At 31.4% G+C, this 13,154-nt stretch overlaps 2 protein-coding genes across 2 annotated transcripts in view; one reads left to right on the forward strand and one right to left on the reverse strand.

Annotated features, from left to right (window-relative positions):
* The window catches only part of LOC119840908 (cyclin-dependent kinase 14), a 76,975-nt gene extending 69,371 nt beyond the window's left edge, over positions 1–7,604 (reverse strand). The window contains exon 1 of the mRNA XM_038367684.1: positions 7,399–7,604. Within this exon, the coding sequence (XP_038223612.1) occupies positions 7,399–7,465 (67 nt within the window). The 5' untranslated portion in view covers positions 7,466–7,604. The remainder of the gene's footprint in view (positions 1–7,398) is intronic.
* A 289-nt stretch (positions 7,605–7,893) lies between these two features.
* Positions 7,894–11,538, forward strand: LOC119828338 (islet cell autoantigen 1). Its single transcript, XM_038350464.1, has 4 exons — positions 7,894–8,588; positions 8,762–8,989; positions 9,196–9,429; positions 9,746–11,538. Exons 1-4 carry the CDS (start codon positions 8,019–8,021, stop codon positions 9,947–9,949), a joined length of 1,236 nt encoding a protein of 411 aa, XP_038206392.1. The 5' UTR covers positions 7,894–8,018; the 3' UTR covers positions 9,950–11,538.
* The last annotated feature ends 1,616 nt before the right edge of the window (positions 11,539–13,154 follow it).

Raw genomic sequence — 13,154 nt, forward strand, 5'->3', positions numbered from 1 at the left:
CGACTACATATCTAAATCTATCGAATGGCGCAAAAAAATGTGAATTTTTTTTAAGTCGGGTGCCAAGTTCACATAGCCACCTATGTGGTATCACCGCAATCAATTAGATCATTCAACTGTCTCTCTATCTTTTATATACATTTTATTTTATTGCTAGTTTACGAGCATGTGGTTGTGTTATGTTAAATAGTGTCGCAAGATTCAAGGGTATTATATCACGGATCAATTATTTTTCAGTGCAGTATGAAAGTTACGTACTTCCCTTTAAGGAATATCATTGGGCATTGTATTGTACCGTTGTTATTATTACACTTATCACACCAGAGGTTAAAGGACGTTCATTATGTTGCCACGTGATCGCTAAATTGATGAGGAAACAGGGAGCTATCGTAAATATTGAGTCATTGTCGATATTTAGTTTATAATTAGTTAATATTCGAGTGGCATTGTTAATAGTGAAATATTTAAAAGGCATTAATGACTTCGAAACTGGCACATTTTTTGTAATAAGTATCTTCTTTATAATATATATCATCTAGGATTGTTTCAATTATCGATTGTTGTAAATTTTTTGATCGAAATCTCATCTGCAATCCAATACAAAAACAATGCTTCGATTTGTATATGACAAGATTTTAACAGGATATGGATTGCTATGTAAATGTATGATTGCGACTTTTGGATTAGGATATATTATTATTATTAACATCGGGCGTAGACTAAACAAAACGAATTACCGATAAATTTGCTCATAAAATTACATAAATAAACATATAGATTCGGTATTTGTCCATCTACCGAAGCATATAAAAAATGTACATATTCCTGCATTCTTTCGTTTACATTAAATAGGAACCACAGTATTTTCTTGTGTTTGATTTTACGCGAGTATTATACATTTAGAAATTAAAGACTTAGTCTCCCTGTGACCGCGCTGGTTGTAAAGGGTTTCCAAACATCGGGTTAATAATATAATGAATAAATCGCGTTTAAAATAGAAACCAAAGTTTTTGCAAAAACACTCACAAAAAAAATGATACATTTTCTTTGTATGGGCTGATAATACATACACTCTTAGTTGATAATGATATAATGATATATTGATATGATGATATAATGATATGCGCATACACCCTAAGCACCTTAAACGAGCAGCTAATAATAGCAAAAGAACCAAAAAAAAACAATTTCACGAAACAGGTAGGTACAAGTATACGTAATCAATAAACACACCCAAGATCCATCGCAATAATGTCTCCTCCATCCATTGTATGTATACCAACAACTATACCTCCGTTTACATCAAAACAAACATAACACTAGCCCACATCTTCGAATCTATGTCACTGATGTCTGTGCATCACGACCGCTCATTTATCGATTGTATACTATTCATACAATTCATGTTATCATTAAATTTTCATGAGGCGACTTCTAGGAGCACGACATGCTTGTGTTCAAATCAATAAATACCTCGTATTGATAACGTGTATTGTGGCGTGTTTGTGTTCTGCCGATATATGCGGAATTTTGATGAAGGTTTTCCTCTATGCAAAACTTTTGATATTTTTAAACAAACAATTGCAATTTGCACTGCCTACTTGAAAGTCATAATATTATCGTTATTTAAAGAACATGGCATTTAGCATTCAATTAACAATATGAGGAAAGTTTAACAATAATAAGTAGATAGTCATACATTTCTTGTTTTTCAAAGTAATTGAAAGAAATTTATACCATACTAGCTGTAACCCGTGGCGTCAATCGCGTGGTACCCGGGTAGAAAGTAGTCTAAGAGAACCTAAATCACATCCTTAACCTATTAAACTTTTCATCCAATCCCTATCGCTATATTTAGCCTTTCATTATTTAGAACAGAACACAACTTAATGTTATCAAAATGAGGTAAAAATATAATGAAGTACTTATCTACGTATGCTCCAATAAAGATGATACACGCCTCAATACTATTTCTTAATTAACGTCGCCCATGTAACAACTCACAAACGATACAAATCCGATTTCCTCTCCTTTGTTCAGTGTAAGGAAGATATCTTCCAATTTCACAGACGGCTCGTAATTGCTTAATTAAATCGTTGCATAAATCGTTACTTGCGCTTTAAGTGTAGTACAAATTGTATAACTTTTAACGTTTATTACTTTTTAATTTTTATTATATCATAACTTTTTTGCATGTTAAAGTTTATTTATTAGAACGAAAATTTTGCTTCTTATTTAATTTTTTTTTTGTCCTCAATTACCTATGTCAATTTTTTGATGATAAAAACTTTTACTAAGGGATCAAACAGTAAGTAGAAATTCGTTAAATATTACAATACTATTTCAAAGTAATTATTATTTAATATCAATGAGCAATTATATTGCATAGAATCTATGTATTTACCGTCTCATGGGCATTCCAATCATTAGTCGATAAATTGCATCGTGATTAAATCGTATTGCATAGTGACAGTCATATCTAAATTGTAATTATACCTTTATCGACAATGTTATCTCTGGTTGTCCAATTTTGCCACGAAACTTATTAGAATAAAAATAATCTTGCATATTTTTGGTAATATCATATTTACCTGCTGTAAATAATATCGATGGCAATAAAAATACTACAACAAAGCTAAACTAAATCTTTAATTTTTTTTTTCAACAAATATAACAATAAAATAGATAAAAAAATGTAAACTCACTTTTTTTATTCGTGTCAAATCTATCCTCAAGTCCATTGCAAGTCCTATCGTCATCGTATTCATAAACCTTGAAGTTCTCGAAGGAATACAGTTTGACGGCTTTTATAGGCACTGGCGCGATAGCAGTAAATGTTACAACTTTCTTTCGACTCAATTAGACTCTGCGTGAATGTGCAATAAAGATGAATTTACTCAATATCACAGCCTGTAAACAAAGGTCCATAAACGTCACTGTAGCCTCGATAACGTCTAATAGGGAACTTTCGTCAGTACGTTCGAATACAATCGTTTCAATAATCCAATAGCGGAAGCGGGATTACGCACGTCGTATTGTTTGTTCGAACAATGGACGCCAATAGAGATACAGCGACATAAACGGGAATCGGTGTTCGAATTTTAAATTTTCGCAAATATACAAGTTCGCGAGAGCAAAACACGGGTTCAGTGTGGCGGGAGCGCTCGTCCTGATGACCGCGTGTCGTCTGGCCGGGTTGCAGTCTCCCAACTCGCCGCGCCGGCGCCCGGAATTGTGTCAGACAGCACCCGGAGCACTCCGGCCTTTCATGAGTACACCTCTCCCTACGCTCGACGCATCAATACATTCGTTACCGTATGCACGCTCCACTCATAATTGCCGCTTAGACGCTATTATCTTTGGAATATTAATGTTATGATTCAAAGCGTAATGAATTATTCATAATATATAATTAATGAAACCGCAATTAGTGCCTTTCGTTTATGACAATGTAACACATTTCCCACTCAGTTAATAACCGATACAGAATTAACAGTCTAAAAACACATTTTTCATGCCTATAGCCTCCAAATACACGCCGGGCGTTAAATGATCTTTATATTTTTTGAAAAAAGAATTTACTTAAAAATGTAAAAATAGCCGATCACGAAGAATTCATTAGCATTATTAACGATGGAAGAAAAGTATAAGCAGCGAGAGATATAAATAAATATCTATTTTTGTATTTCTATTTAGTTTACTATTAGCATTGATTATTTGGATTTTTATAAAATGAAAACGGTTGAACGCTTGACATTTGAATTCTAAATATAATATTCCAATGGCAATAACGAAACTCATTTGGAGTAAAGCATTCTGTGATATTTTCGTAGGAGGTTTCATTTTATGTTGCATAATATTCAATTCATTGAGAATCTAATATTTTATATTTAAAATTAAAATAAATAACCTATACCTAATACGTAAATCATACTACTCACGTCTTAATATCAACCTATCAACTAAAACTAAATTAGACGGTTCTAGAATCTAGGAACAATTTAAATAGGTCAGAACGATAAAACTCGTTCGTATATTCTGTGGCCTCTGAAGTTTTTCAACCTTTCTTACAATAATCTTTACGCTCTACAATCTAAAACTCCTCCCAATTGAAACAATTTCATGATACCCAGTGAGACAAGCGGGTACAGTGTAATCTTTTATCGCAGTGTTCACCTCTGGCATTTGAGAGGACACCACGGGTCACTTACCTGGCCAATATAATATCCGACTGGCACGCTATAGTGAATTACGTCACTTCCCATTTTCTAGTAGGTAATAGAATGAAAACGTTGTGCAAAATTTTTCAGGTACAGGGATTTTTATGAAAACGATAATTATTTCTATTTGCACAGATTTTGTATTATAAGTAAACAAGCTCTACAGATCTGGTATAAGATCAAGAAATTCATTGATGGACAGAAATCTACATTAAAAATCATAAAAGCTTTAATGGTTAATAATCCATTTTAAGATTTTTTGATAAACGGAATTGAAATAAAAATGGTTTGATATATTTTTAATATTTAAAAATTTTCTGCCATATAGTAGTTACATCGGTACCAATGATCACACGAATTATATTAATAGTGAACACTAACATATTGCATGTCCTATCGATACGCAGGCCAGTTTAATGCGTAATACGCAGGAAATATAATAAAAACGCTGTAATATTATCTGTACTATATTAATAATACTAAGGTGAATATTGATAGTAAATTTAGTTGAAAAATAATACTGAACCGATTTCAAAAATTCAGTCACTGTTGGATATAAATGTTATAGTGTATTGAAGTAGGACGTTCTTAAATATAATAATTTTGTATTCGTTACAAATATCAATTCTTCATTAATTATTATCTATTATACGGAATCTTTGCTATGATTCGGAATAGAACTTGTGAAGATAATAATACCCTTTTTTATTTGAACTTTGGAATAGTGAAAAATTCTCAAAACAAAAGATCGACACAGGTATCGTTAAAGCACAAAACGCCAGATTTGGTTTCTTATACAATGTAATAAAAAATAACAAAAAAAAATTCTCGGTGACTGGCATATTTTAAAATGGTCGGGACAATATGCCAAATTATAAAACTTATATCATCTTCAAGATTTCGAACGATAACGCAAAAACTGCCAACCTGTCCGGCAAAAAATATTCAGGTACGCTCTCGGGCAGGTAGTTTCAGTGTAGTTGTTCACGTTTGCGTGTAAACATTCACAAAAAACATGAAATGGGTCAAATGACCAGCAAATGGCATTATCTGAACCGTAAATGTAACGTATTATATATGAAGCTTCAAACGAATCATCGTACGGCTTGATGCCACATTACATTGCGTAAGCTTTTATATCGTTTCAAATTAAATAATACTAACAAAAAAGGCGCACAGAGAGGCATTGTTAACATTTGGACAATGAATCTGAATTTTCACTTTTCAGTGAACAATTTGCGAGTTCTCCGGGTAGTCATAAAAATGATAAATCACGCACTCTACCGCATCCATCTCTTGCCCCTATTCGCAACACGCCACGCATCTTTTGGATACAACATTCATGAATCGCTAGAATATATTTTCTCGTTCATATGTAGGTATTAAGCGACGGCTATAAATCTCGTGCGTTGACGACTTATCGTTTTCTGCGATCTGAAAGTTTCTTATCAAAGAAATGTATCCGTTTAGCCGTCAGCTTACAGGCTCGTTAAGACGGTATACATTCAATGATATTCTGTGACATTTTAAAGATATACAGCCCTTCCATTTTAATGAGCCGTGCTGTGCGGTGCAAATTATATAGATAATAATAGTATCGATTTTCTTATTCTCAATAGACTCGATACTGGCGAATCGGCCTTGACCCGACGGCATCAGTGCGATGTTCATACTTGATCTCGATTTCCTAACGCGAGTTTTGATAGACTGATTAAATTAATGAATTAAGTGAAACTTGCTTGAAACTTTCGCAGAACCAATTATCGAAGATAAAAATTTATAATAACTGAATTAAGTCATAGTGTAATTCAACAGTATGAGTAACAAGTGAAATTAATAACTTTTTGAGAAGAAATTTGTTTCTATATCATATTATGATTTATGCAAGCTCATACACATATACACATATGCATTAAAGTATGAAATCAAGATAAAAATTCAAATAAACAAATTTGCAATTTAAATAACTCACTTCATGATAATTAACAATACAGACAAACTGATTAAAAATAAGAGAACAATAAAGACAAAAAGACACATTAACCAAAATGGATTAATGTCACTGAAGGATTTCTGAACTTAACAAAAATTGTAGTAAGTACATTGTTTTAGAAAAACATAAATCAAATCTTGTATTCCATTGAATAAATTTGCTAGAGAACTGTTGTTAAGATTTGCATACTTTCTTTTGTAGTAACTTCTTACAATATTATTGTAGTGATATTTAACACAACATGTATTTATTATTTCACTGAAATTATTTATTAGAATAATCTTAAATTGATTTTACAATAATGAAACCGAATCTTTAGAACTATATTGATATTCAGTCTTTATAACCTGTAGTTATAAGCAAATATCTAGCAAATCTGTTGCTGTATACAGTACTAATGTAACTTATTTATTTTCTATGAAGAGAAATAAGACATTACCGGGATATATTGGGCCTTTCTATGCAACATAAGAGTTGGTGAAATAGTAAGTAAGATTTAACATTAATAGATAGTTTTATATAGGAGAATAAAACTTGTGTATTAATATTATTCTCATGGTAAACACACAGTCACTATAGGGAATGATTAATGATTAAGATCAATGGATATAATTACAATTCTGCATATTATGTTGACAGTGTTGATAATGATGTTGATGTTGATAAGCTTAATGCTGTTAATTCTATTTAGCATTTAATTTAAGAAGTTTGGATTTACCAATCCACATTAGAAGTGTATATTTATAAAATTGGATATACATGTTTGAGAAACAACACACATACTGGAATAGTTATATAATAAGCAGTAATATGCACAAAATTATAAAAAAAGTCCTCACATGTTTTAAAAGTGATTGTTTCCACATTCTGAGAATATTCTGAAACTAAAAGAATAAATTTGTTTGACAACCTTTAACAATTTCAAATTTTTGTGTTTATGGCACTCAAATTGGATTAATTTACCTTCTTAACGAGACCTAAAAAAGTAAACTATTAGCATTGCAGATAGAATAGCCGATACTGCTAGGAGCGGTTTATAAACTAGTTTTACTAGTTTTAGCCTAAACCAAAAAAAGTTTAGAATAAGTTTAAGTCGTTATTTCATGTATCAACATAGTTTTTACAGGATTAACTTTATAACCAAAACATGAACACAAAATACAAATCTGACAATCACAAACTTACCTTCTTTGACATTCTTTGATGATTGCGAAGACGACACTCCGGGTATTTTATCACTAGCACAATTCATTATATTAATGTCTACAGAACTATTTTAACGAGTAGATCTCATCGAACAGAATTCTGCATAATAAAGCTAAATTTTTATTTTGTTTTACCGATACATTCGCAAATAATGCAAAACGCGGTAGCCATTCTACATTCCGATTGTAAATACGAAATCATAGACAAGTGGAACAAAGATAGAATATGTCATTGACAAAAGACCTAAAGACAGATAATATTTAGGTACTGATCAAGTAAAACGCTCATTTATTAATCGTTCTTAGGCTTTCTCTATTTTTCTAAAAGTATTCTACTGTATTACAAAGTTATTCCACAAATTATAAGAATCTTAAAAAATCTCCTGGTAAAGTTTAAGTGCGAAGCAGAGTGTAACAAACGTAACATGTAGTGAACGTATATGTCAAATGTCATTTAATACCATATCATTTTGACAAATGATTACATTGTTAATTGATAATTTTTGATCACATAACATTTACATGAAAATTGTAATTAATGTACAAATGAAAAAGAATCGAACGTTTTCTTGATAATTTTACATAAATTGTGTTACAAATATGATGCAACATCAATACTGGGTGACTAAAAAGACTGTTTTAAAGAAATTAGGGACTAAAGAGGATGAATGTATTATAGCGTCCGATGCCGAACTTGATGCAAAATTAGAATTATTTCAGTCCATTTCAGAGAGTTGTTTACAATTACAACGAGTTTTAGATCAATATCAAGAACGTTTATGCGTGCTTGCACAAGAAGAAAATGCTCTGGGAAAGTTTCTACGAGATGCGGGCAAAAACAACGATGCAGCAGGTAAACATATGGTTACAGCAGGTAAAGCGATTTCCTATGCTGGACAACAGCGTGTCTCCGTGAGAAGCCCTTTATTGAGACTGCATCATGAAGTGGAAACGTTTAGATGCAGAGCTGTGAAAGATATGCGTGCAACAGTTTCAGCGATGGAAAAAGCCCGTATCGAGTATAGAGCCGCTTTAAGTTGGATGAAATCAACCAGCGCACAGCTTGATCCAGATACTGGTCGCGGTCTTGATAATTTTCGCAAAGCACAACGACAAGTAAGAGAAAGCAAGAAAGTTTTTGATAAATTGACCCTAGATGTGCTTCAGAAGGTAAACTAACAAAATACCTACTATAGAAATTTCATGCAAATAAGTTTAACTGTTTTTGCGTAACAGATTGTTATTATTATTTTTTTTAATTCAATTTAAGTGTTATCATTAGTCTTAAAACAGATGATCAATTCAGTGACATGTCAAACTTATCATGTAAAATTTCCTTTCAGATTGATTTGCTAGCTGCAGCTCGTTGCAATATGTTCTCTCATGTTCTATCAAACTATCAAAACTCCTTTTTGGGTTTCTCCAATAAAGTTGCACAAACTTTGGCCGCTACCATTGAGAGTATGAATTCTGCACCACAATATGAATTTTGCATTTTGAAGAGCTTATCTGAAAATGATAATGAAGAGGAAAGCCTTGGGCAGGACAAGGATCAATTGCTGTTCTTTCAGGTTTTGTTTGAGTTATTTAACATTTCTTTTCATGTTTATAAATTACACTAGAATATCTATCAATATACAAAAAATAATACTTTAAAGATTTTATATATATTGCATATAACAGAATGTAAATTATATAAGTCTGCAATGTATTATATCAAGCTAACTTTTCTTATTAAAAATAAAATTTCACCAATGTTCATATGTTATTCTTGCAGGATGAGTATAAAGATGATAGTCCTGCAACGAAAATATCCGATGAACAGGCTGAAAAACAAAGCACTGAAAAAGAGCCATCGGCTGCAACACAAGAAGAGGCATCTTCCTCGGGAACACTTATAAGTACAGATGATGATAAAATTGCAAATATTAGTGAGGATTTGGCTGGTTTGCAGCTTGGTGGTGGAGATATGCCTGCTAATTATGCTTTTATGCCATCTCAACTGTTGCAGGTAGAGCTTTGTAAAATAATTCAAACATTCTTCACAATAACTGCCGTAGGGAAATTAATTATAATTATAGTATTTCATATTTTCAAACTGTCTTAAAATTTGGGTTTGTGAATATATTTATATTAACACAAATTTTTTGTAACCCCATAATGTATATACATATTTTTAAGTTACATGTATAATTTCTTTAATATTTTTCTATCATATGAAACACTATTCTGCGATATGTTAAGAGTGCTTCTACTAAAATACTAGAGAAGAGAATGTTAATCCAGTTACTTGACACATTTATACATTATAAAAGGTTTTTTTTAAGGATTTTGCTGGAAACTTCATGGAGAGCCCCTTACTACCACTTAATGTTCAAAACGAGGAACCTTCCCCACAAGCAAGTAAACCTCTTCCAGCACCAAAGAGAGATGACAAAGCTGCTTGGTTCAAGTTATTTGCTGAGCTGGATCCACTCGCCAACCCTGATAACATTCCGGGATCCAATCACAATCAAAGTCACGCTGCTTAAATGGTATGAAACAGTTAAAAAATAGTGCATTCATTGTAACAAATGAGATGCTCTTTCTAATTCCGCAGATAATAAATTAGTATTTAGTATTGGTTATATACTGCTTTATAGTTCAAAGTATTTTAAGTATTGTATGTTTAATATTATCTGTGAAATTAGTAATTAACTTTTATACCATGATGATGGTTTCTTGTGTGATGACATTATTTATCTATTATGTTTCTGGCATATTGAAAATATTTCAATATTTCTTCAGAGTTTAGGTGTATTTATCAATTATCACATTTTTATTAATCATCACCATTCACCATAACCTTAATTCTACGAGAATGTATAGAAAGCTCCAGTGCAAGAATATTTTTCGAAATAATATCTCCATCTCATTCGTGAAAAAAAAATACGCTGATGCCAAAATATTATTCATATTTTAAATTTTGTCATAAATGCAAAAGACTAAGTTCATTATACAAAAGTTGATGCAAGAAACTTCTTATAATGATATATGTATTTTACTTATGGTATTAAACAGTCCTTATGTAATCAATTATAAACAATCTAATATGTTATTGTAGATGCAATATTTATATTTCGTACCAATTAAGATTTGATAATGGTTTCATTAGTCATAGCTTTTACATTACAAAAATGGATGAAGTTGAAGGAGCTTACAAGTACTATTAAATATTAATGGATTATTTTTTATTAATTCAACAATCAATGGTAAAATATATATTATGAGACTAAGTACAAACAAGAATGACTGGTTTAATTAAAATAATATTTTCATTGGTTATTATTGACTTTCTTTATTATAATATTATTAAGATATCTTAAATTACAAGGACTTATAGCTTAACTGTAAAATGTGCTTATGAATAATCATTGTATTTTATCAGAATAACTGACCCTGTGATACACATTTATTTAATAGTAAAGTGCAGAAACATTACAAAGACATAAAAATTGCTTTGTATTCAACATTCCTTTTAGCCATACAAAAATGGTACAATATATGCATTCCATTCCAGTATCATCAAAAAATTGAAATTTACTTTGTGAAGAGGGAGTCTCGGCAAATAGCCTATTATTCTTTACTAATATATAGTTTGCTTTAAGGGAGGTTGAATCACTCACCAAAAAAGGGGTCATAATATTTCAAAAAAATGCCTCACGTAATAATGAACGCCCCCTTATTGATAAAAAAAAATGCTTAATTAATCTAAATATTATTGCTTGAATTTATTATATTTTTACGCTAGAAGCTGATTTTTTGCAATTTCTATGCTTTGCCGTTTCTATCTTTTGCCTTATTATTATTTTTTTTTGGAGAAAGGGGAAAATTTTGAATGAAAATTGTCTTTTTCTTCATTGTGTGTCTTGTTATTCCATAGAAAGGAATAACTGCATCAAATGATAGCAAATTAATTATTAATTTTTCTCATACTTACCTGTCTTACCAATTATTTACTAGTCAAAGCTTTTAGCTTGTATACTTCATACCAAAGAAATTATAGATTTAGTTAAATTTATAAATGTTTTTGCGTTATGTGTGTAATCTGAACATCAAATTGTATTATTAAACGTTATTATGAACGTGGGCTTTTATTTAAATGATAAACTGTGCAAGAACTTTTCAATTGATATGGATATTTAAAATAACCTAATTAAAAACACGCATTTTAATGATCTAATGAACTAAATTCTCGCTCTTGCCCTTATACAGAGTATACGTAAGGATGAAAATGATATATTCGATCCTTATCATCCTGATTCCATTCTAGAATAAGATAAACACAAGAAATTATTGTATTGTCATCGATCCTTTAAAGCTTGTCACAAAGCGTATTAAAACTTCCCGTATTAATATCCTACTCTTTAGAAAAACGCTGTATGACCTACAATTATCTATTGGGCTTTTCTGTGTTAAGAAATTTTTTCAAAATCAACGATTCAACGTTTTCGAATTTCGGCTAGTAAAATAGATTTTTTTAAATCTGATGAAGCAGTTTCACCCAAGAATTTGAATGCGTTTAACACGTTCACTGCTGAAACACACCTGTTGTGTAAAAATGCTTCGAACCGAGTATGCGTCTTCGCACGCCTAGCGTGTGAAGCCGCACTCGCGAGAAATCGCGTCTCGTGGTGCGTAAAACACGCTGTGCGTGTTTTATTTTCCAAGACGCCAGTGCGTGCGGGCAACACATTTTTATCATAAAATATATTTTTTATGATTTCTTCCATTTTTATTATTTTCTTTGTTTAGATAGTTAGGATGTAATTTTAATAAAACGAACAAGAAAATATTTTGTACAAATAATAAAAAAAGAAAACATAAATTTACGTTGGACAACGTTTTATATACAAAATAACCTCACTAATATCATTGGTTGACGATAAATTCATACGCTGTTATATTAACACTCCGAAGCTAATATCTGAAGCGCGTTCTGCATGAAACTTTTATTGCTAATCTATATTCCATAAGAAAGAATATCTTTATGTACGAGTGTAAACAAATCAAATTCTAGTATTTTCTTGTGTTTGATTTTACACGAGTATTATACATTTAGAAATTCAAACTTTTTAACGCGAATCATTCATTATATTATTAACCCGACGTAAAGTGTTCGAAACGTCGGGTTAATAATATAATGAATAAATCGCGTTTGAAATCCGTTAAAAAGTTTTTAATTTCTAAATGTAGAATACTCTAAAAAATTTAAGGAGAGGTCGTTATTAGTACCTTTTCAGCTCATTGTTCATTATAATATATAAAATATTTTGAATAAAATACAAATATGTGTGCAGAAAAATAAAGACTACTGTAATTTCTTTAAAAATAAATCGCGATATCAGAAATAGAACAATTAAAAAAAATATATATATTTAGAACAAACACGGTGTGTCCGCCCGCACAGCTGGCTTGACTCTATGCACACGCGCAGCGTGGGCTCCCGCATCAGCGACAAAAGCGGTACGGCAAGATTGCCGCCGGTGCGGGAGACACGCTGAGCGTGTCATAGCCGCATCGCCGGATGAAAAAAGTTTCTGGATCAGCAGTAAAATTTAACGCAAATATGTATCTTTCTAGTTCTTAATCTTTTAAACCACCATTACTAGTATAGTGTTATATTAAATCTGTGATGCCATCGACGTTCAGAAATGGAGTTTCATCGATGTGAACTGAATTGAATTCAAGACCGGT

The sequence above is a fragment of the Zerene cesonia genome, chromosome 7 (assembly GCF_012273895.1).
Source record: "Zerene cesonia ecotype Mississippi chromosome 7, Zerene_cesonia_1.1, whole genome shotgun sequence".
In the NCBI taxonomy this organism is placed as follows: Eukaryota; Metazoa; Arthropoda; class Insecta; order Lepidoptera; family Pieridae; genus Zerene; species Zerene cesonia.

Excerpts from the sequence above, each read along its gene's own strand:
- LOC119828338 (XM_038350464.1), top strand. The coding sequence starts at position 8,019 with ATGATGCAACATCAATACTGGGTGACTAAAAAGACTGTTTTAAAGAAA. Across the intron at positions 8,589-8,761 it reads CCCTAGATGTGCTTCAGAAG|ATTGATTTGCTAGCTGCAGC; the intron begins GTAAACTAACAA and ends ATTTCCTTTCAG. Across the intron at positions 8,990-9,195 it reads ATCAATTGCTGTTCTTTCAG|GATGAGTATAAAGATGATAG; the intron begins GTTTTGTTTGAG and ends TTATTCTTGCAG.